This window comes from Pongo abelii, chromosome 12 (genome assembly GCF_028885655.2).
Source record: "Pongo abelii isolate AG06213 chromosome 12, NHGRI_mPonAbe1-v2.0_pri, whole genome shotgun sequence".
NCBI lineage: Eukaryota > Metazoa > Chordata > Mammalia > Primates > Hominidae > Pongo > Pongo abelii.
In genome coordinates, this window is record NC_071997.2 from 100,546,884 (window position 1) to 100,571,957 (window position 25,074).

General features: G+C 39.5%; 1 protein-coding gene and 1 pseudogene across 11 annotated transcripts in view; both read right to left on the reverse strand.

Annotated features, from left to right (window-relative positions):
• Window positions 1-25,074, reverse strand: part of SLC30A6 (solute carrier family 30 member 6) — a 59,367-nt gene that overhangs the window by 15,788 nt on the left and 18,505 nt on the right. For 6 of the 11 annotated variants that reach the window (XM_009237403.4, XM_024241883.3, XM_054545388.2 and 3 more), the window contains 8 exons: window positions 23,294-23,359; window positions 15,197-15,277; window positions 14,658-14,693; window positions 13,628-13,722; window positions 10,215-10,263; window positions 9,782-9,901; window positions 3,437-3,539; window positions 1,272-1,319 (listed from right to left, as the gene is read on the reverse strand). In XM_009237403.4, coding sequence (XP_009235678.1) covers window positions 1,272-1,319; window positions 3,437-3,539; window positions 9,782-9,901; window positions 10,215-10,263; window positions 13,628-13,722; window positions 14,658-14,693; window positions 15,197-15,277; window positions 23,294-23,359 — 598 coding nt within the window. 11 annotated transcript variants of the gene reach the window in all.
• Window positions 3,550-9,447, reverse strand: LOC103889875 (ATP-dependent RNA helicase DDX50-like; annotated as a pseudogene).

A 25,074-nucleotide genomic window follows, 5' to 3' on the forward strand; every position in this document is an offset into this window, starting at 1 on the left:
GCGGAGGTTGCATTGAACCGAGATCATGCCACTGCACTATAGCCTAGGTGATAGAGCAAGACTCAGTCTCAAAAAAAACAAAAAACAGGCTGGGCACGGTGGCTCACACCTATAATCCCAGCATTCTGGGAGGCCGAGGCGGGTGGATCACGAGGTCAAGAGATCGAGACCATCTTGGCCAACATGGTGAAACCCTGTCTCTACTAAAAATACAAAAGTTAGGTCAGGTGTGGTGGCTCATGCCTGTAACCCCAACACTTTGGGAGGTCGAGGTGGGTGGATCACGAGTTCAGGAGTTCAAGACCAGCCTGGTCAAGATGGTGAAACCCTGTCTCTACTAAAAATACAAAAATTAGCCGGGCATGTGGTGGGCGCCTATAATCCCAACTGCTTGGGAGGCTGAGGCAGAAGAATCACTTGAACCCGGGAGGCGGAGGTTGCAGTGAGCCAAGATTGTGCCACTGCACTCCAGCCTGGGGCGACAGAGCGAGACTCCATCTCAAAAAAAAAAAAAAAACAAAAGTTAGCTGGGCGGGCCAGGCACTGTGGTCATGCCTGTAATCCCAGCACTTTGGGAGGCCGAGGCGGGTGGATCACAACGTCAGGAGTTCAAGACCAGCCTGGCCAACATAGTGAAACCCTGTCTCTACTAAAAATACAAAAATTAGCTGGGTATGGTGGCATGCATCTGTAGTCCCAGCTACTCAGGAGGCTGAGGCAGGAGAATCGTTTGAACCTGGGGGACGGAGGTTTCAGTGAGCCAAGACGGTGCCATTGCACTCCAGCCTGGGCGACAGAGCAAGACTCTGTCTCAAAAAAAAAAAAAGTTAGCTGGGCATGGTGGCACGCGCCTGTAGTATCAGCTACTCAGGAGGCCGAGGAAGGAGAATCGCTTGAGCCCGGGAGGTGGAGGTTGCAGTGAGCTGAGATTGCGCCACTGCACACCAGCCTGGCAACAGAGCAACACTCTGTCTCAAAAAAAATAATTAAATAACTAAATAAAATAAATAAAAATCACAGCATTTATAATAGGGTGGTCATTAGGCCATTACCTTCCACATTTACTTCAAGTGAATTTGATTGCCAAATTGAACAATTCCTCATATTTTTCTACATCTGCCACTATATTATGGCTCCTAGTATGTTATTGTGAAGAACATGAACTTCCCTCAAATAAAATTCTAGGTAGAGTTGAATAAAGTATTAAAAGTATCCACCTTTTCAATTCCCTGATATAAAATAAAATGATTTTACTTACTATTCCGTCTTACCTCTCTGATGAGTTTGTCCAACTGACCAATAACATGGGGTGGTGTTGTCTGGGGAAAAATATAATAAAATATGAATAACGGGGAAAGGAAAAATGTTTGCGAACAATGGTCCTGAACCCCCTCCCCAAAAGGATTTTAAGCCAGCCTTTGCTTTGACTGGTGTCCTATCATGATTTAGAGATGAGAGGTTTCAACTGGCCCCACTAGTGGAGCAATATCATCAACTGGCCCATACCTGTTTTTTTATCTTGAAGATAAAATAAAAAGATAAATAACACTTAAACAACCAACCAACCAACAAAAAATCTTTGGGAAATGGTTACAAAGGTTGTATTTTGTATAGGGCATAGCACTATGCAACTATTATCTTATTATTTTTATTGTTTCTGGAGATGGAGCTACTGCCCTAAGTTTTGGAAAAGGCATAAGGGTAAGACAGAAGGAACCACAGTGCTTACATGCACATCCAGCCCTCGGAAACTGCCTTTCTTTTTTTGGAATCTCGCTCTGTTGCCCAGGCTGGAGCGCAGTGGTGCGATCTTGGCTCACTGCAAGCTCCACCTCCCAGGTTCAAGCCATTCTCCTGCCTCAGCCTCCTGAGTAGCTGGGACTACAGGCACTCGCCACCATGCCCGGCTAATTTTTTGTGTTTTTAGTAGAGATGGGGTTTCACCGTGTTAGCCAGGATGGTCTTGATCTCCTGACCTCGTGATCCAACCGCCTCGGCCTCCTAAAGTGCTGGGATTATAGGCATGAGCCACCACACCCGGCCGGAAACTGCCTTTCTATTCATATTCAGGGTGTTCCTATCATTTCAGTAAGTAGCAACGTGTCATTTAAAATTTTAAGTTTGAAATTTTAAAGTCTCACTGATTCAGTGGCAGGAAATAATAAAATAGTCATAACCGGATTACACAAAAGCCAAAGCGCATTTACTGAGGAAAAATAAATATCTAAAAAAAATTTCAGGCCAGGCGCAGTGGCTCACGCCTGTTATCCCAGCACTTTAGGAGGTCCAAGGCGGGTGGCTCACCTGAGGTCAGGAATTTGAGACCATCCTGGTCAATGTAGTGAAACCCCAGCTCTACTAAAAATACAAAAATTAGCCGGGCATGGTGGCACGTTGCTGTAGTCCCAGCTACTCGGGATGCTGAGGTAGGAGAATCGCTTGAACCCAGGAGGCGAAGGTTGCAGTGACCTGAGTGTAGCGCCACTGCACTCCAGCCTGGGCAAGAGAGAGAGACTCCGTCTCAAAAAAAAAAAAAAAATTATGTAACATTGTTTTCACTTGAAAAATAATAATAGTTTTAAATTTGTGATTTTGTCACATTATAAATATAGGAAGATTTGTGACTATTTTATGGGCTAATGGACTTTCATCAGGTTCTTACTATATGAATTTCAGAGATTATTGTTTGACTTCATTTCTAGCAGGGGCTTCCAGTAACTAAAAATTTCACAATCTGTACTGTTAAAGGGAGGGCATTAAAAAAATTTTTGTTTTGTTTTTTTGAGATGGAGTCTTGCTCTGTCGCCCAGGCTGGATGCAATGGTACAATGTCAGCTCACTGCAACCTCCGCCTCCCGGGTTCAAGCAATTCTCCTGCCTCAGCCTCCCGAGTAGCTGGGATTACAGGCGCACACCACCATGCCCAGCTAATTTTTGTGTTTTTTTAGTAGAGACAGGGTTTCACCACGTTGGCCAGGCTGGTCTCGAACTACTGACCTTGTGATCTGCCCGCCTTGGCCTCCCAAAGTGCTGAGATTACAGGCGTGAGCCACCTCTCCTGGCCAAAAAACTTTTTGTAATTAAAAATTATGACTGGGCACAATGGCTCTCGCGTATAGTCCCAACACTTTACAAATATTTTTAAAAATTAGCTGGGTGTGGTGGTGTGTGCCTGTAGTCCTCGCTGCTCAGGAGACTGAGATGGGAGGGTCCTTTGAGCCTGGGAGGTCAAGGTGGCAGTGACCCGAGATCCCACCACTGCACTCCAGTCTAGGTGACAGAGCAAGGCCCTGTCTCTAAAAAAAAAAAAAAAAAAATTAAAATTAAAAAATAAAAATAAAAATTCCACAATCTGGTAGAACAACACATACAACTTTTTAATCTGGTAGAAGAACATGGCTAATATTAAGCACGCGCATTGGAAGAAGAACCTTACCTGGAGTAAGACTTTCCCACTGTACACACTCATGGGATACATAGTGCCAAATGTCATCAAGGCAATGGCTATAGCAGAGGCAGTGTCTACGGCAAAATAATTACTAAAAGGAAAAAACAATTCTAAATTTTAAATTTATATCTCACTGGGCATATTACAATTAAATCTCCTGAACATTAATTATCTAAAGCAACAGGACTGAGCAACAGGACACAATTTTATCACAATTGGCCACTACTTGCAAAGAAACATTTCAAAGAAAAAAACTCCAGTTTTTAGAATTCTTTCCTTTCAAAATTTAGTGGAAAAATAACTAATAATTATGTTAATTAGTAGGAAGAGGTATGATGAAAAAAATGTGGACATTTCCCCGTCAGGCATTTTTTTGTCAAACTATCTGTCAACTAGAAAGAGCTGAAATATATTTATTTGCTTGAGACAGACAAAAAACTTCAACTAGTAATTTTTTTTTGAAAAGAGACAATAAAAAGAGGTTTTTTAATTCAAAGGTATAACTTAAGTAGATTTGTTTACAACCATTCTTATGAAATACTTTTTTAAAAAATATGACCAATTTCTTTGCAAATAGCAGACACATACCTCAACTATGATGACCTAATTTTTGGTGGATAATGTACATGATTAGGCAGAAATAGGCAAGTTCATACTGGTAGATTAACTATCAAATAGTCAAAACTCCGTTTGTGGCTCCCACTTCTTGATCAATTTCTATTCCCTCTTCATCTTCTACCATCTCGTCGACTTCCTGAGCGACTCCCTTGTGGACTCTGTCTAACTGATCAGCTGCCAGATCGACCACTTGATCGGCCCGACTGGCCACTTGACTAACCACTCCTCTGTCTGGAATTAGATGTGTTTCCATCATAATATTCTTCAATTTCAGGTAATTTGGCTGGCACTGAGAATATCCAGTCGGAATCACGCCACTCTGCCTGTAACCTTTCTGACTTAGTTGTGGGAACATCAAAGCAAACACCCACATTTCCTTTCAGGAGGCACATTCTGGTAATCTGAGACACTGCATTACTACTCAGCTTTCTGTTAAGTTCTTTCCAAGAACAGCTGACATCCTGTATTTCCTCCAGACTTTCCAGAGTCATGGTCACAAATCCCTTATCAGAGATGATCAAAGATCGTGGTTCAAAGCTTGATGCACCAGAAATGTGGGCTAAAGCTGCAGCCAATGCATCCACTACCCCTTTCTCTTCTATCAGTATCTGAGCTGATGGTTGGAAAAAATCAACAGCAGTATAAGAAACAGAAGCCAGAGACCTTATGGCATCCATGCTTTCAGATTTAACTAAATCCATTGTAGAAGGAATACCTACACATTTAAAAGTAATTTCTGCTTTTTGTTCCACGTATCTTAGTTGACCTCTTTCTCTTGGTTGATAAAAACATATACAAATCCCTGTCCGTCCAGCTCTACCTGTGTGTCCAGAACGATGGATATAGACTCAACATCCTAAGGAGGAGAACTCTGAATCACCAGGTCAACTTCAGGAATGTCCAAACCACGGGCAGCCATGTTGGTTGCCACCAAAACTTTAAAACTACCTTCTCTGAAGCCTTTTAGTGTAAATTATCTTTGTGACTGTGCAATGTCCCCATGTAAACACTGGGCATTCTGTTTTAGGTGTGGATTCATGGTCATTTCAGTTACACTCCTCTGGGTCTCATACAAAATAATAGCCCTCCCTTCAGACCCACTGTAGACTTGAAGGACATCTCCAATAACTGCGGGCCTCTGAGACCAGTGACACTGGATGGCCAAATGTTCCACAGTAGCTGCAGCCTTTTGAGTCATTTTTCCAACAACGTCAATCTGTTCGTATCTGGATTTCACACATTTTTTTGCAACTTTGCATACCCACTGTGGGCAAGCTGCAGAAAAAAGTAGTCTGAGGATTGTCTTCAGAATCAGTTTTGTAGAATTCATGAATAATATCTTCAACTTGTTCAGCAAAACCTAAATCTAACATTTGATCCACTTCATCAAGCACAACATGGCACAGTTTAGAAAGATCTAATCGGAGCTGGGCACAGTGGTTCACGCCTGCAATCCCAGCACTTTGGGAGGCCGAGATGGGCAGATCACAAGGTCAGGAGATTGAGACCATCCTGGCTAACACGGTGAAATCCCGTCTCTACTAAAAATATAAAAAAAATTAGTCGGGGGTGGTGGCGGGCGCCTGAAGTCCCAGCTACTCAGGAGGCTGAGGCAGGAGAATGGTGTGAACCCGGGCGGTAGAGCTTGCAGTGAGCCGAGATCTAGCCTGGGCGACAGAGCGAGATTCCGTCTCAAAAAACAAACAAACAAACAAACAAACAAAAAACTGTTTCTTGATTTCTTTGGAGTCTTTCAATCAAAGCGATGGCAAAATAGAATGTCTTTCTTTCCTGTTCCCGTCTGTAGTTGAGCTATTAAATCTTTTCCTTCATATACAGGACCAAAGGTCTTAACTTGAACAGGAAAGAGAGATGTTACCCCTCAACCTTTCAGAAGCTTTATAGTCTCTTCAGAAATACGAAAATTGGAGAAGGTTCCTTCTTTCTGTTCACGTATTAAGGTCTCCTCTAGTTTATTATCACTTGATTTATGAGTAGAACTATCTAAGGATGATACTTGCTTTTTTTTTTTCATATTCATCAATATCTCATTCAGTAGATCTTTTCTTCTTGACTTATGAGATTTACAGAATTCATCTGAAAGTCTATTAAATCCTTCTTCAGTGTCTCCATTTAGCTCCTCTTTCATTTTAGTTTTTTTGGTCTTGGGAGCATCCAGGTAATCTGTAACACCATTTTCTCTTGTTTCTGATTTCTCATCTGAGTCATAATGGTGCCTTGACTTCCTTCTGTCCCTCCAGCACTGTGTAATGTATTTTCAGCTTATCTTGTTTAAATCTTCATAACAACCATATAAGGGAAGTACAGGTCCATAATCCATTAGCCGAAACTGTGATATCCATAAAGCTCTTCTGCCTCTCCTTCTTCTGGCTCTCGGACTCCTCCAAGGGTGCTTCCAGTTCCATAATGTACCCCCAGAGGAGTTTCCCAGGCATTACTGGCCACTGCTGCCTCCCTCCGGGCACAGTGACCACAACCACCTACATGTAGTGAAAACGCGAAAGGAAGCAGGGGCAGGGCGGCCACTCAGCTGTGGCTGTGCGTCGCTCAACTAGTAATTTTTGATACAGAAAGACCAATGGAATCTATCAGTAATTATATCAAGTTTCCAGTGAGCGATAATTATTTCCAATAAAACTTCAAATTCCCCAGGAATTTCACCAGGTAAGACTCTCCAGGAATTTTTTATGGTAACACTGTAGTCAACATCAGCAATTCAAACTGGCTGAAGTTCTACCAACAATACAGACCAAAATGCCAATAATTACAAGCTGATTGTGTACTCTTTTCTACTTTTCCCCACATGCTGGGAATAGAAATGTGAATGAGACACAATCCTTGCCCTAGAAATAACAGGAGATACACATGTGAAAAACATAATGAAGCACTTTGGGCACTAAGGCAGAAATGTCTACAGAGTACCATGGCCGCACAAAAGATTGAGTGACAAGGCTCCTGGGGTGGAGATAATCCAGAAGGTGACAGTGGGGCAGAGACTTCAAAGATGAGCAAGTGAAAGCAGCATGTGCAGGGGCATGAAAACCCGACCCAGCAATAAAACCACAAATGGTCAGGAATAGATAGATGGATGGTTAGTAAGGTTGGTAGGGGCCTGATTACACAGGACTCTGTGTTGACAACTTCAATTTTTGCAACTATGCAAAGGGGAGGGTTTTGAAACAGGAAGATATTATGTCCAAACTAGTAATTTTGAATGATCACATTAGTGACAAAATAAAAGATAACTAGCAATGGATGAGAATGAAAACTAGAAGACCAGAGGCTATTCTACTTAGGCCAAAGAAATGATGATAAAGGTCTTAATAGGGACAGCAGCAATGAGAATGGGAAAGAGGGGACAAATAAACATATATATATGTTTTTATATATATATCAACATATATTTTATATATGTGTGTGTGTGTGTGTGTGTATATATATATGTCTCATATATATATAACCTCCTCCACTTCCTGGGTTCAAGCGATTCTCCTGCTTCAGCCTCCCAGGTGGTTGGGATTACAGGTGTGCATCACCATTCCCAGCTAATTTTTCTATTTTTAGCAGAGACGGGGTTTTGCCACGTTGGCCAGGCTGGTCTTGAACTCCTGACTTCAGGCAACCCGGCCGCCTCGGCTTCCCAAAGTGCTGGGACTACAGGTGTAAGTCACTGCACCCAGCCAAATAAATAAATATTAATAAACAATTACACAAGGCTTGGAGACGAATTAGAAATGGCTTGGGGAGTGGTGAGAGAGGAGGAGGGAGGAAAAGTGGATATTTAAGGATGCACTGGAGTTCTTCAAAAAACTAAAATATTGGGGGGATGTGGGGGATGGTTAATGGATATAAAAATATAGTTAGAATAAATAAAATCTATTATTTGATAGCAAAACAGGGTTACTACAGTCAACAATAATTTATTGTACATTTTAAAATAAACAAGAGCATAATTAGATTATAACACAAAGAAAAAATACATCTTTGAGGTGATGGATACCCCATTTACCCTGATGTGATTATTATGCACTGTATGCCTGTATCAAAATATCTCATGTACCCCATAAATATATATACCTACTATGTGCCCACAAAAATAAAAAATTAAATAAATTAGATAAATACAGAATTATCATATCACATGACCCAGTAACTTCATTTATGGGTATATACCCACAAGAACTGAAAGGAAGGACTCAGATATTTGTACACTCGTGTTCACAGTGGCATTATTCACAATAGCCAAAGAAATGGAACCAATTCAAACATCCATTGATGGATAAATGAGTAAACAAAATGCGTTGTTTACCCATTATGCATTGGAAAATGTGATTCAGCATTCCAATTAAAAAGGAAGGAAATTCTGACATGTTACAACATAGATGAACCTTGAGGACATTATGCTAAGTGAAATAAGCAGACACAAAAGAACAAATATTATATGATTTCATTTCTATGAAGTACTTAGATAAGTCAAATTCCTAGAGACAGAAATTAGAATGGTGGTTTCCAGGGGCTGTGAGGAGGAGGAAAAGGAAAGCTGTTTAATGAGCATGGAGTTTAAGGAAGGAAGGAGGAAAAAGGTTCTGGAGATGGATGGTGGTAATGGTTGCATGCAATGTCACTAAATTGTACACTCAATGTAAATAAAAAACTCTATGTTGGGATTACAGTCATGAGCCACCGAGGCAGGTGGATCACCTGAGGTCAGGAGTTCAAGACCGGCCTGGCCAACATGGCAAAACCTCATCTCTATTAAAAATACAAAAATTAGCCGGGTGTGGTGGCAGGTGCCTGTAATCCCAGCTACTCAGGAGGCTGAGGCAGGAGAACTGCTTGAACTCGGGAGGTGGAAGCTGCAGTGAGCTGAGATCACGCCATTGCACTCCAGCCTGGGCACCAAGAGCGAAACTCCATCTCAGAAAAAAGCCAACTCTATATTATGTATATTTTAATGCAATTTAAAATAAGAATGCATTGACATAAATGACAGTATTTTTCTTGTATCTCCCATTCACTGAGATGGGAGATAGAAGAAAAAACAGTTTCAGAGTTAAGGGAAAATAGGTTCAGTTAAAGTAGACACATATAGAAGTCAGGAAGATACGCCTTTTGGAATTCAATAGAGATGTGGGCTAGAAATAAAAATCTGGGAATCCCACAGAAGTAGCAAACAAAAACAAATACTTGCATGTGATTTTTAAGGAAAATACATAAAACAGCAACAACAATAAGGACAAATTCTAGTAAAGACTAATATTTAAAAGATGAGTAGCCAAAGAATCATATGCCATAACATGTTAAGCTTAAAGCAGCTGTAAAGCCTATTTCCTAAAAGGCTTTATTTTTAAAAAATTGTTTCACACCTACGTCCTCTTTTCCTCCCTCTCTCGGCAATAGCAGCGGTGGTTCAGATCTCTTTCTTACTGTTCTCTTTTCTGTTTCACTCATCAGGTCAGCAGTAGGGAATTTAAATTGTTTTCCAGTCTGCATTATACATTGTGGTAAGAAATACTTATTGAACCCAATCCCCTTAATTTTTCGGATGAAGACACCTAAGGAAAAGACGTGATCTAAGTTACACAGGTCATAAGCAAAACTGCTAGAAGCTTGACCACTATCCATCCTGTTGATGCCCTTAAAAGTAAGGCCCCAGAAATCAAAACATACTTGACAACAATAAAAAATACTCACTTAATTTCAATGAGCATATATGTAATACAAAGAGCAAATGCTCCAGCAAGATCAATCAAAACAAATGGATTCATTCGGGGAAGGAAGATACTGCTAAGTCCTGGAATAATTCCACACAAGCTAAGAAAAAACAAAAAGAGTATCCATTAGTAGAACTCACATAAAACTGGTGACAGCCTTGTAAAAGATAACTTGTATTTTGGTACCACATAGTGTACTTCTTAAAGAAAGCAAAGAGGATTTGTGAACAAAGCCCTTTCATTTATAAAGTTCTCTTTTGTATCGTCAATTAAAAAGTAAAGGGAGAATAACAATTTGATCTGTGTGATTCATGTAGTAACCTCAGCAATGAATAATTTAAGTTCCCATGATAGATGCATTTCTTGTGTATTCCTTTAAATTATGCATATCATGAAACTCCATAACATCTTACCTTCGACTAAGATCTGCAACATGCTCTTGAAGCCAGCTCGTACTAGCAGCTTTAAGAAGAAAATACTTAAATTATCTATATAGAAGAAAAAAAACCCACTACCCGAAATATTTGAGTTCTTTAATTTAAAAAAATAAATTTGGCAGTGACTGAATAACATTACAAAAGAACATGCTACTCCTCAAATCTATAAATGTTTCCTTTTATGCCCTTATGCCACTAAGTCAAAAGCAGTTTCAACTATTATACAATATACAGTTGACCTGAAGGAATTTATGTCATTGTTACTATTAATTTAAAGTTTTAAAGGTTCTTTATACTTTTTCTTTTGAGATGGAGTTTCACTCTTTTTGCCCAGGCTGGAGTGCAGTGGTACCATCTCGGCTCACTGCAACCTCTGTCTCCTGCGTTCAAGCAATTCTCCTGCCTCAGCCTCCCATGTGGCTGGGATTACAGGTGCGTGCCACCACACCTGGCTAATTTTGTATTTTTAGTAGAGACGGGGTTTCACCATGTTGGTCAGGCTGGTCTTGAACTCCTGACCTCAGGTGATCCACCTGCCTCGGCCTCCCAAAGTGCTGGGATTATAGGTGTAAGCCACCGCACCCGGCAGTTCTTTATACTTTTAAGCAGAGCTTCCTAACTAGTGTGCTGAGAATGGGCCATAGGTATAGGCTGAGTATCCCAAATCTGAAAACCAAAAATCCACAACTTTGAGCACCAACATGATACTCAAAGGAAATGCTCATAGGAGCGTTTCGAATTCAAAATTTTCAGGTTTGGGATGCTCAATCCATAAATATAATGCAAACACTCCAAAATCTACGACAACCTAAAATGTGAAACACTTCTGGCCCCAAGCATTTCAGATAAGGGATATTCAAACTACATACAAATTAATTCCCTCAACTCTCAAAAAAGCCAGGTGAGGACCTGGGTACCTACCTGGCTAGAATTAAATGGGTTATTCTATGTAAAGTATTTAGCAGTGCTTGGCATATAGAAAGTAGTTAATATTATTTTCCACTCAAATTTCAAGTAATTTCACAAAACTTTTTTCTTTTTTTTTTTGTTTTGAGATGGAGTTTCACTTCTGTCACCCAGGCAGGAGTGCAATGACGTGATCTCGGCTCACTGCAACCTCCGCCTACCAGGTTCAAGGGATTCTCCTGTCTCAGCCTCCCGAGTAGCTGGGATCAAAGGCGCCTGCCACCATGCCCGGCTAATTTTTATAATTTTTTAGTAGAGACAGAGTTTTGCCATGTTGGCCAGGCCGGTCTCGAACTGCTGACCTTGTGATCCGCCTGCCTTGGTCTCCCAAACTGCTGGGATTACAGGTGTGAGCCACCACACCCAGCCTTCATTTTTTTTTAAAGCCAGAGTCTTGCTATGTTTCCCAGGCTGGACTCAAACTCCTGAACTCAAGCAATACAACCACCTCAGCCTCCTGAGTAGCTGGGACTAGAGGCACATGCTACCAAGCCCAGCTAATGTCACAAATCTTGATGTTTCTGGGAACCTTCATTTCCAGCTAATGAAAATATAAAGTAGGCTGGGAGCAGTGGCTCATGCCTGTTGTCCCAGCACTTTGGGAGGTTGATGTGAGAGGACCGCTTGAGCCCAGGAGTTTGAGACCAGCCTGGGTAACACAGGGGGACTTTGTCTCTATAAAAAAAATAAATAAATAAAAATAAATAAATAAATAAAATAAAATATAACACAAATACAAACTAGATAACTTTTCTGGAAATAAATTTGGCAATATACAACAAAGCCTTTGAAAAATACTGTATTTTTAATCCAGTAAATAATTCCTTCTCAGGGAATTTATCCTACAGAAAGAATAAAAAACTCAGACAAAATTGATCTAAAGAGGCTGATTATAGAGTTATTTATAAAAGGAAAAGTTAGAAATGTATAAAATATTTTAAAATATTCATAACAATATTATGCAAGCATTAAAAAATCATTTACATTCGAAGAGTATTTAATGAGAAGCAATACTGAAGACATAATGCTAACAAAAAAGCCAGACATGGCCGGACGCAGTGGCTCACACCTGTAATCCCAGCACTGTGGGAGGCCAAGATGGACAGATCACCTGAGGTCAGGAGTTCGAGACCAGCCTGGCCAACATGGGGAAATCCTGTCTCTGCTAAAAATATGAAAATCAGCCAGGCGTGGTGGCACATTCCTGTAACCCCTGGAACCAAGGAGGCAGAGGTTGCAGTGAGCCAAGATTGCGCCACTGCACTCCAGCCTGGGCAACAGAGTGAGACTCCATTTCAAAAAAAAAAAAAAAACCAGGCATAAAATTGTAATATATACAATTCTAAGTAAGCACATAAAATTATATGTACGTGTGCATAAAAAAAGTGGAATGAATAACATAGAAATGTTAACATATTATCTGTGGGTCATAAGATTATCAGTAGTCTTATTTCCTTCTTGTATCTTCCTGATCTTTACAGGGAAATAGTGTTTCTAAATCTTTGCACCATCTTAAAAATTTCTAGAGTAAGTGTTATAGTATTTTATAAATTATGAATTTTTTTCAAGAAATTCTGGTGATCTTAAGTATCATTATTTAATTTTCTAATTCATGCACTACTTCTTTAACTCATACAAACACAATTTATCTTCATAACATTCATGAAGTTGTTTAAACTTGAATGGGCATTTCAGAAAACTTTCTTCTCTTGACTGTCCTAGAGTGAGATCTAAAAAGATCCACACCTATCTGTGCTTCTCTATACTTCAAAGTGTGGGTCTGTGCACACATCCCATTTCTATTTTCACCTCACTTCTCCATCTCTTAGTGGCTAACTCTTTTGTGGGTTAGTGGGATTCCAAAACACTTAAATTATTGAAAAAAGAAAATAATTTTGACTGCAAAAGTGAAAAAACAGTCTGAAGTTGTAAACACTTCAAAATAAAAGAATATTTCCAAAGAAATAAAGTTTGGCTACTTGCAAATATATATGCCCATCCACCATTGCCAAAGAGAAGTTCCTGGGAACTTACTTTATTAACAGAATACAATTATTTTCAATTAGCATATCAACTATTCTAAGTATACTGATACTTCTAAAATGCTTACAATAGACTTTTCTTAGATAGATTACACATTTAAAATCTCACATTATTTGGTAAATGTAATTTTTCATCACTACATGATTTAATTTACAGGTCACTCCTGCCTGTTTTAAAATAATTTGTTATTTTAAAGCTTGAACTAATGAGATTTTGCTTTATAATTTTCCACTTAAAAAAGACTTGAGAACATTTGGGCTAGTTCTCTCTTCTCTTCAGAATATACTTCCTCATTGATTTGAGTGAATGAAACAAACAAAAGACTTGTTTTTATGAGAGATTAGTTGGACTTTTAAATTAATAGTAAATAAAAAACATACCTTCTGAGACATAAGCAAAAGGTTTATTCCGAATAGAAAGCATCGTGAACAGGTTGAAAGAAAGAGCCACAAAAGTACCAACTAATAATCTTCCCCTAAAAAGAACAATGATAACATTCACCTTTAATTTGTTCTTGGTATTATCAGTATGTAATTTCAATACGTAGAGGGACTAAGAGGTGGGAAGGTAAAGTGGTCTGCTTTAATGATTTGGTGTTTCCAGATACAGAATCTGAACTTCGTTTCTAGCCCCATCACCCATGTCCCATCTACTGTTGCTCCATCTTACAAAGGATAAGAGAGGACTTTTAGCATTAACAGTATCTTCCTACAGGTAAACGCTGTTATAAATCTGTATAAATATTGATGGTATTTGTTTTACGATATACTGGACAAGTCAGACTTTGCGGAATTAAACTGATCAGAATAGATAAGGTCCATATAGTTGGCAGCTATACAGTTGAGAAATACAATTGTTTTTTCATATATATGATACATACAATTCTCTTTTCATATGTATATGAAAATCACATAGTTGCAATACATATGAAACATATATACATTTCTTTTTTTTGGAGACAGGGTCTCATTCTGTTGTCCAGGTTGGTCTTGAACTCCTGGACTCAAGCAATCCTCCTGCCTTAGCCTCCCAAAGTGCTGGGATTACACTGAATCCCTGAGCCTGGTCCAATTCTCTTTTCTATAGGTGCTATGACAAGATTTTGAAGGTCAAATTTGAAATTACAGAAGACTAGGGGGAGCCGGCTTAGTGTTTCCTAGGTCTGGAAATAATGAGAAGCCTGAAGCCAAGATAGAAAGGCCTTCCTGTGTAGTATAAAAATATTTAGAACTTGGGAACTGTTAAGAGTAAAGAAATGGAGTCTTGGTATTAGGGAATTTTGTTTGTGAAATACCAGCAAAAACGTTATGTTGCTACAGTCTGAACTCTGACATTGGCCAACTGTTTAATAATACATCAATTAATAATTAAGAATCAATAGTAAATTATATATTGAAAATAAAATCTCACGTGTGTATCTCGGGCTGTTCCAAAAAGCGTTCTGCACTAAAAGAAATAAAAATGTATTAAATAAGTCCTATAAATTATAAAGTTAAAAAGCTTTATTAAATATATCATTAACCCACCTTAAAGTTCACAAAATCTTTTAATATTACAACTATTAACTATTAGCAGTCATGAGGCAAGGAGACTCACAAATTATCCTTTTTAGTTGTTTTCTTTTTTCACAAATTATCCTTAACATGTAATGTCAATCTTTCTCTGCCAAGCCTATTTCAATGGGTTTGTAATAAGCATCAAACATGCCTGACTGAATCTCTGTTTCATTCACAACCACTTCTGATTCAATTTAGTAGCATTAAGGAAGGAAGTAAAAAAAAAAGAAACAGAAGAAAAAGTCTGAAACATAAAGAAAGTGTACTATCAAAACTCCAGCCCTGCTCATCTAAATTTTCATACCCTTGAAAGCAAATGTGTCTGACGGATTTATTTCATGTTCCCAAAGGTGTCACAGGTGGGATTTAGAATAATATCATATACAAATGTACCTTTCTTTTAATATAAAGAGAGCTCCCAACTGTGCCAAGACTGTGGAGGCAAATACAGCCAGGACTTCTAATCTTTCAAACCTGAAACCAAAACATTAATTAGATCATCACAATTCTTTCAATTCACAAACCAGTCTCTCTAGAACACATTTACATTCATTTATTTGCTCACTTAATACACATATGTGCTGTCTACTATGAGCCAAACACTGTTAGAGCAGATTAGGGTTTCTAGAATAATAATAAACAATGAAAATCACAGATTCCAAAGAGTACCTATTTGTACAATTCGTAGGACTCAGAAGAGAGAGCACCTTCAGCCCATGTCAGAGGCTTTCTCTTCCCAGAAAAACTTTAAAATGATTAAAAAAAAAAAAAAAAAGACAATTACCAGGACCCACTTATAGTCCTTATTTTTCTAGAAATAATCACAATCATAATAATAGCACTTAATTGACCCACTGTGCGTTAGACACCAGAGTGCTTAACATATTACCTCATCTAAACCTCCCAACCCCTTATTAGAATTACTTTATCCACTTTTTTCTTTTTTACAAGAGATGGGGGTCTAGCTATGTTGCCCAGGCTGGACCCTGAACTCCCAGGCTCAAGTAATCCTCCCAGCTGCTCAGCCTCCCGAGTAGCTGGGACTACAGGCATGTGCCACCACACTTGGCTCATTTTTTTTTTTTTCCAAACAGATAAGAAATTTAGGACACGAAGAAGAAAAGTAACTGTTTAGAGTCATATAGCTAGCAAGTAGAAGGTTTTCAAACTCAAACACTCTGACTCTAGAATTCATATTTTAACCACTTATTATACTGCCTCTCATTTCTATACATAATTACAGTGAATTATGAGTATATTTTATAATCCCTAGACTATAAGCCAGAGGCCAGGAACTGTTGTTTTAGTTTTTCCTGCAACACATGGTCTAATGGTATTCAATATTTATGGTAAGTATAAATGCTTAAAATTTTTCAAGAAAATAATCATGGAGGTACAGAAAAGACAAAAAAATTAAGACCGTACATCACATTGTTATTTGTAAAGGAAAAATGCTGGAATCAACAATAGAACATTATATATTGTTAAACAAAAAAAGTATTTATTGACATGGAAAAAGGTGAGTGAAAAAAGTAGGTTATGATAGAATACAAATTAAGTGTTTTTTCCAGCTACTGAAAAAATAAAAAAGAACAGGAAAAAACAGTATGCAAATGCACCAATGTTATTTGTGGAAGTTGAGAAGCTGATATTAAAATGCATATGGAACTGCAAAATGTGAAAGAAAGCAAAGATAACCTTGAAGAAGAATGAAGCTGGAAAATTTATACTACCAATATCAATAGGTATTTCAAAGCTGTAATAATTGACATAGTGCAGTACTAATCCAAGTACAAATACACCAAATTGTACAGAAAAGAGAATCTAGAAACAGACCTACACATACATATAGTCATCTGATTTGTGAAAAAGGTGGCACATAAAAGCAGTAAAGAAGAGCCACGCGCAGTGGCTCACACATGCAATCCCAGCACTTTGTGAGGCCGAGGCAGGCACATCACTTGAGGCCAGGAGTTCAAGACCAGCCTGGCTAACATGGCGAAACCCTGTCTCTACTAAAAATACAAAAAATTAGCTGGGCGTGGTGGTGCGCCTGTAATCCCAGCTGCCTGGGAGGCTGAGGCACGAGAATTGCTTGAACCTGGGAGATGGAGGTTGGAGTGAGCCGAATTGCGCCACTGCAGTCCACTGCCTTTACTCCTGCTTCACACCATACCAAAAAAATCTATTCCAACTGGATTGTAGGATTAAATATGAAAAATCAAACAGTAAGGCTTCTAGGTGATAACAGAACAAAGTGTCTTTATGACCTGGGGGTATGCCAAGATTTCTTAACAAGTACACAAAAGGACCAACCCAAAAAAATAAATTTAATTTAAAACTTTTTTTTTTTTTTTTTTTTTGAGACGGAGTCTCACTCTGTCACCCAGGCTGAAGAGCAATGACGCGATATCGGCTCACTGCAACCTCCGCTTCCTGGGCTCAAGAGATTCTCCTGCCTCAGCCTCCTGAGTAGCTGGGATTACAGGCACCCACCACCATGCGTGGCTAATTTTAGTATTTTTAGTAGAGATGGGGTTTCACCATGTTGGTCAGGCTGGTTTCCAATTCCTGACCTCAAATGATCCGCCCACCTCACCCTCCCGAAGTGCTAGGATTACATGCGTGAGCCACCACACCCGGCCTAAAATTTAAAACTTTTATTCATCAGAAGATACCATTAAGAGAAAGAAGGGCAACTAAGAGAAGGAGAAGATACTTATATATAAAGAACTGTTACAGATTAATACAGAAAAACGGGAAATTGTTAAAAGATTTTAACAAGCATTTTAAAAAAGAGGTGATCTGAATGGTTAATCAACATATGTAAAGGTGCTCAATTAGTCATAAGGAAAATAACTTAAAACCACAATGAAATACCACTGCATACCACAGAATGGCCTTTATAAAAAAAGACAATAACAGCTGGGCACGATGGCTCCACACCTGTAATTTCACCTACTCGGGGTGTGGGAGGATCGCTTGAAGCCAGTTCAAGACCAGCCTGGGCAATATGGTGAGACCCCTGACTCCAAAAATATTTTAAAAATTAGCCAGGCATGGTGGGATGTGCCTGTAGTCCTAGCAACTCAGGAGGCTGAGGCAGGAGAGCCACTTGAGCCCAGGTATTGAAGGCTGCAATGAGCTATGATCATGCCACTGTACTCCAACATGGGTGACAGAGTAAGACCCTGCCTTAAAAAAAAAAAAAAAAAAAAAAGGCCGGGTGCGGTGGCTCATGCCTGTAATCCCAGCACTTTGGGAGGCCAAAGTGGGTGGATTACTTGAGGTCAGGAGTTCAAGACCAGCCTGGCCAACATGGTGGAACCCCATTTCTACTAAAAATAAAAAAATAAAAAAAATTAGTCAGGCATGGTGGTGCATGCCTGTAGTCCCAGCTACTCAGGACGCTGAAGCACAAGAATCGCTTAACTCCGGGAGATGGAGGTTGCAGTGAGCCAAGGTCGCACCACTGCACTCCAGCCTGGGCAACCAAGCGAGATGCTCCCTCCAAAAAAAAAAAAAGAAAAAAAAAAAAAAGACAATAGCAACTGTTGGCAAGGACACGAAGCAAATGCAACTCTCAAACACTACCAGTGGGAGTATAAATTAGTAAAACTGCTCTGGAAAATGGTTTGGTATTATCTTATTTTTTAATAATGAACACGCAAATTCAAACTAATTTCACTCAAAGATACATACCCAACATAAATGGGTACACATGTGCACTAAAAGATATATACAAGAATGTTCAGAAGTAGTTTTATTTATAATAGCTAAAAAGTGAAAGTCATCTAAATGTCCTTAACAATTAAGCAATTTATGATACATTCATATAATGGAATATGACAGCAATGAACAAGAATGAACAAGATAGTACATACTATATTCCATCTAAAGGATATTCAGAAACAGGCAAAACTAATATGCAATGTTAGAGGTCAGATTACCAGTTACTTCTGGTAGGGTCTGAATGGACACGAAGGGAGGTTTTGGGGGACTTGTAATGTTTTATATCATGATCCAGATAGTAACTATACAAATGTATTCATTTCTTAAAATTCATCAAATTGCACAAAGATATTACAGAAAACAAGACAGGGTCCTTACTTCTATGAAATTTACTTATTTTATTTTATTTTTTGAGACAGAGGATGGAGTACAGTGGCACGATCTTGGCTCACTGCAGTCTCCGCCTCCCGGTCTCAAGTGATTCTCCTGCCTCAATCTCATGAGTAGGTGGGACGACAGGCTCGCACCACCACACCTGGCTAATTTTTGTATTTTTAGTAGAGATGAGGTTTTACCATGTTGGTTAGGCTGGTCTCGAACTCCTGACCTGAGGTGATCCTCCCACCTCAGCCTCCCAAAGTGCTGGGATTATAGGCATAAGCCACCACACCCAGCTCTGAAATTTACATTTTAAAGGGTAGGGACAGAAAAACAAATACTTTGTTTGGTAAATTCTGTACAGATAATTATAGTAGTCTGATGTGACAAGAGATTAACCAGATGACTATTTTTGATTGGGCCATTCAGTCACTTAATGGAAATTAGCATTTAGTGATATTAAGATATGAATAACACGATGAAGCCAGCCTTGCAAAGATCAGGTGAAGAGCATATCAGGCAGATCTTATACAAAGGCTCTAAAATGGGAATGAGTTAGTAGCATTCAAACAACAAAAAGAAAGTCAGTATCCTATAGAGGCCATGAGAAGATTAAGTTGAAGAAAAGTAGGCAGGGTCCTGATCATATAAGGGCTTTGTAAATTAGAAAAAGGAGTTAGGATTTTATTCTAAGTATTATGGGAAACAACTGGATGGTTTTAAGGGGAGAGGGATAATATGATATAGGTTTAAAAGAAAAACACTGGCTGCAAATGAAAGTAGCTTGGTCTGGGATGGCAGTAGTGGAGATAGAAATGGGGTTGGGGGTAATTCTGGATGTGTTTGTAGGTTACCTTGACATAATTAATCTGCTAATAGATTAAATGTGGGTGATGAGAGACAGTAATCAACAGAAATTCCCAGAATTTTTTGTTTGAGCAACAGAGTGCTGATGGTATTTACTGAGATGGGGAAAACTACAAAGGAATAGGTTTTTGGGGAAGAAACCAAGAATTTTTTCCTAAGTTTAAGACACCAATTAGACATCCATGTGAAGCTGTCAAGAAGGTAGTCTGAAATTCTAGATAGTTCTCAGGCCTAGAGAACTGGATTTTGAAGTCTCCAGATATATGTGATACTTCAGCTATGTGACCGATTGCAAATATATTTGAGTGTTTAACTTTATTGCTTAACTGCTCCTTTCTTTCCCGTTCACTCTAAGCAAGTGAGCCAAAATGGGAGCCGTCACGTCCTTACATGACCTTGTCTTCTATCCACAGTAACTGATCTATAAAGACTGATGCCTGTTGCAAGCTGGCCCAAGCAACAGTTCTCATGATTTTCTGAACTAGGCAGCATTTATTTTCCAGAAATACTCTAGCTAGCTCTTTATTGCCTACCATAAATATTATTTTAACAGTAGTAATTTATTATTTCCTCTCTCGGATGAAGGTGAGAAGGTGTGAATTAAGGTCTTGCTAGGAGTATCATTCCAGATTGGTGGAGAAAAGTGGTCTGAGAGACTGAACAGGACATGCAGAGAAAAGCAGGCCTGGGAGGCAAAAAAAATGACAATGTCCTCAGTGGTCTAGGGCCTGCGCCAGTTACTGTCTTCCCACAGCAGTTTGGTTACATAAATTGTAAAAGTCCTCCCATTTTTTCCCCCAAACTCATTTTTCTTTTTCTTTTCTTTTTTTTTTTTGGAGACAGGGTCTGGTTCTGTCGCCCAGGCAGGAGTGCGGTGGCACCGTCTCAGCTCACTGCAACCTCTGCCTCCCAGCTTCAAGCCATCTTCCCAATTCAGTCTCCTGAATAGCTGGGAATGCAGGCACGCCCCACCACACCCAGCATATTTTTGTATTTTTTTGTAGAGACGGAGTCTCGCTCTTTGCTCAGGATGGTCTGAAACTCCTAAACTCAAGTGATCGACCACCTGGGCCTCCCAAAATGCTGGGATTACAGGCATGAGCCACTGCATCCAACTCCCCAAACTAATTTTTTTTTTTTTTTGAGACAGAGTCTCGCTCCGTTGCCCAGGCTGGCATGCAGTGGCATGATCTCGGCTCACTGCAACCTCTGCCTCCCAGGTTCAAGTGATTCTCCTGCCTCAGCCTCCCAAGCAGCTGGGATTACAGGTGCCCACCACCACGCCCAGCTAATTTTTGTGTGTGTGTTTTTAGTAGAGATGGGGTTTCGCCATGTTGGCCAGCCTGTTCTCAAACTCCTGACCTCAGGTGATCCACCCACCTTGGCCTCCTGAAGTCCTGGGATTATAGGCGTGAGCCACCGCACCAGGCCCCAAACTAAGTTAGATTTCTGTCACTTGCAGTGGCAAATTTCCTTATATGGATATATCTATACCTTACAACTCATTATCACAGTGATAATGCAACTCTCTCAAATTTCAGTGACACAGGCTGGGCCTGGCACTTTGAGACCAGGAGCTGGAGACCAGGTTGGCCAACATGGTGACACTCCATCTCTACTAAAAACATAAAAATTAGCTGGGTGTGGTGGTGCACACCTGTAATCCCAGATACCCTGGAGGTTGAGGCATGAGAATTGCTTGAATCTGGTAGGTGGAGGTTGCAATAAGCCAAGATCACACCACTGCACTTCAGCCTAGGCAACACAGCAAAACTGTCAAAAAAAAAAAAAAAAAAAGTCCAGGTGTGGTGGATCACACCTGTAATCCCAGCACTTTGGGAGGCAGCGGTAGCTGGATCATTTGAGGTCAGGAGTTCAAGACCAGCCTGGCCAACATGGTGAAACCCCATCTCTACTAAAAATACAAAAAAAAAAAACTTAGCCAGGCGTGGTGGCACACGCCTGTAATCCCAGGTACTCCGGAGGCTGAGGCAGAAGAATCGCTGGAACCCAGAAGGCAGAGCCTGCAGTGAGCCCAGATCACACCACTGCACTCCAGCCTGGGTGAAAGAGTGAGAAACCGTCTCAAAAAATAAATAAAATTAAAAACAATAAATATTTTTTTAAAATTCATTTTGATTTATGATTGATTTATGAAAATCCTTATTTTGCATTAAAATTCTATGTTTACTTCTTCCAATTGTTTAAGTAAATAAAACCTAATTTTGTTCAAAAGAATATAGTCCCAATGAATGGTATGGTGGAAAAGAAGACTAAGTTTGGTCCAAAAGTTTCTTTACTAAAGTAAAATTCCTTGGTCGATATGCCTCTTCAGGTAAAAAATAATAATAATAAAGTAAAATTCTTTCAAGTCGTTTCCTAGAATCTAAAAGGAACTCATGTTTAAATACATTTTTAAACCTTTAATATAAAAGATTATTTCCTTTCAACTTTCAGTAAATTTTTTTTTTTTTTTTGAGACAGGGTCTTACTCTTGCCACCTGTAATGCAGTGATGCAATTATAGCTCACTGCAGCCTCAAACTCCTGGGCTTAAGCAATCCTCCCACCTCAGCCTCCCAAGCAGCTGGGACCACAGGTGTACACCACCATGTCCAGCTAATTAAAAAAAAATTTTTGTAGCGACAGGTCTCACTATGTTGCCCAGGCTGGCTTCTAACTCAAGCAATCCTCCTGCCTCAACCTACCAAAGTGCTAGGATTACAGGCGTGAGCCACCACATCTGGCCTCAGTAATTTTTAAAATTATGGAAACAAATCTCAAATTATTTGTTGATCCATTGCTATCACAAATCCAGTTTCAGATGAAAATCCATCTTTACCACTGCCTATTATTAAACTATATCACATTTATTTAACATCTAGAAGATACACTAACATGAAAATCCTTTGTACTTGCTCTAGCTAAAATAAATTCCCAAAATATTAAAGAACTTAATGTGAACTTTTTTAAATATTTGCTTTATAAAATATAAAAAACCTAATGTGAACATTTTATTTTAATATGATTTATACCTTAAATATTTATGTTTCTTGGAAGATGCTTTTCTATCTATTTTCTTTTGTTTGAGACAGAGTCTTGCTCTGTTGCCCAGGCTGGAGTGCAATGGCACGATCTCGGCTCACTGCAACCTCCACCTCCTGGGTTCAAGCGATTCTCCTGTCTCAGCCTCTCAGGTAGCTGGAATTACAGGTGCATGCCACCACGCCTGGCTAATTTTTGTATTTTTAGTAGAGATAGGGGTCTGCCATGTTGGCCACGCTGGTCTCGAACTCCTGACCTCAGGTGATCTGCCTGCCTCAGCCTCCCAAAGTGCTGGGATTACAGGCGTGAGCCACTGTGCCCAGCCTATCTATTTTCACTATCTGATCATCATTTCACTAAGTACGTAGCATTTATTTTCCAGAAATACTCTAGCTAGCTCTTTATTGTCTGCTATAAATAATATTTTAGTAGTCATAAGTTAGCAGGAAATAAAATAATTTGAACTTACCCAAATGAATAGACAGGGCTAGGTTTCCTCATTGTTACCCAGTAACTTATTAAACATGTCATTAAACTAAGTAAAAAGAAAAATAAATTTAGTATTAGAACTAGAAGAGAACATGTGAAGATAAATTAAGTTTTCAGAATTCCTAAGTGGTTGAAAGTTATCTGTGTTTGCACAGACTAAATTAATAATAAATTATTTTAATAATTTATTAAGATAATTAATTCTAGTAGTTTACCATCTAATCACAGTGAGCATCTGAACATGTGGTATACTTGGAAGATTTTAACATGTGAAGGAACAGAATAAAGTTATAATACATCAAGTCAGTTAAGTAGAACCTAAACTCATACTTCCACTACACAATGTTATCCACCCTAAATGGTTTCAGTAACTGAAAATGCTAAAAAATGACACATATGATCAATTTTAACTTTGATACGCTTCATTTCATCTTTGTTAAAAGTTAAAATAAATATTAATAATACCTTGACAACATTTTGAGTGAGATAAAATTATGTTCATTTTCCAAGTATAGTAGATTCACTCTAAAACAAGTTATATATGAAATTGAGGTAACAACTATCTGCGTTAGACCCAATTAAATATGTTAGTTACCTGATTAATAAAAGGCATCCCTTTTTTTTTTTTTTTTTGAGACAGTCTCGCTCTGTTGCCCAGGCTGGAGTGCAGTAGTGCCATCTTGGCTCACTGAAACCTCTTCCTTCCGGGTTCAAGTGATTGTCCTGCCTCAGCCTCCCAAGTAGCTGTGATTACAGGCGTGCACCACCATGCCCAGCTAATTTTTATATATATTTTTTTAGTAGAGATGAGGTTTCACCATGTTGGCCAGGCTGGTCTTGAACTCCCGGCCTCAAGTGATCCACCTGCCTTGGCCACCCAAAGTGCTGGGATTACAGGCGTGAGCCACCGCGCCTGGCCAAAAAGCCATCCTTATAATATACTCCTATCTCATGGATCTTGAAGACATCAAAGTATTTTGTAATCCTTAAATGGAAATATGAAAGGCTCCATGAAGCAGGGAGCTAACAGTCTGTCTCCCTAGCTCACAATTCCTCAATTCTCAGTTATTAACTATCCTTCATTTTTTTCTCCATCTATATTACAGCAGGAACTGATGTATGTTCTTTTTTCAGATGGAGTCTCACTCTATCGCCCAGGCTGGAGTGCAATGGCACGATCTCGGCTCACTGCAACCTCTGCCTCCCGGGTTCAAGTGATTCTCCTGCCTCAGCCTCCTGAGTAGCTGGGATTACAGGCATGCACCACCATGCCCGGCTAATTTTTGTATTTTTAGTAGAGATGGGGTTTCCCCATGTTGGCCAGGCTGGTCAGGAACTCCTGACCTTGTGATCCACCCACCTCGGCCTCCCAAAGTGCTGGGATTACAGGTGTGAGGCACCGTGCCTGGCTGTGAACTGGTATGTTCTTAACATGACCCTACTCCCTGGCCACAGCTGACTCATCCACAGATAGGCACCTGACGCAGGTAACCTAAGCTGCGACAAAATGCTGCTCTGGATTTGGAAGTAGGATTTGGAACTGGAACCAAGGCATTCCAGGCTTAATTTGGCTGCTTTCTTGAATGATGGAAATGCACATTTGAAAATTTGGAGTAGTATTTGTATTTCTATCCCTCAATTTGGGAGTAGGGAACGCTGACCTACAGGAAGAAAATAGCTCAACCATGTCCATGTACAGGGAACAGAGATGAGAGATAAAGAGAAGTTTGATTCTTACAGTGGGGCCCAGCTAAACCTCTG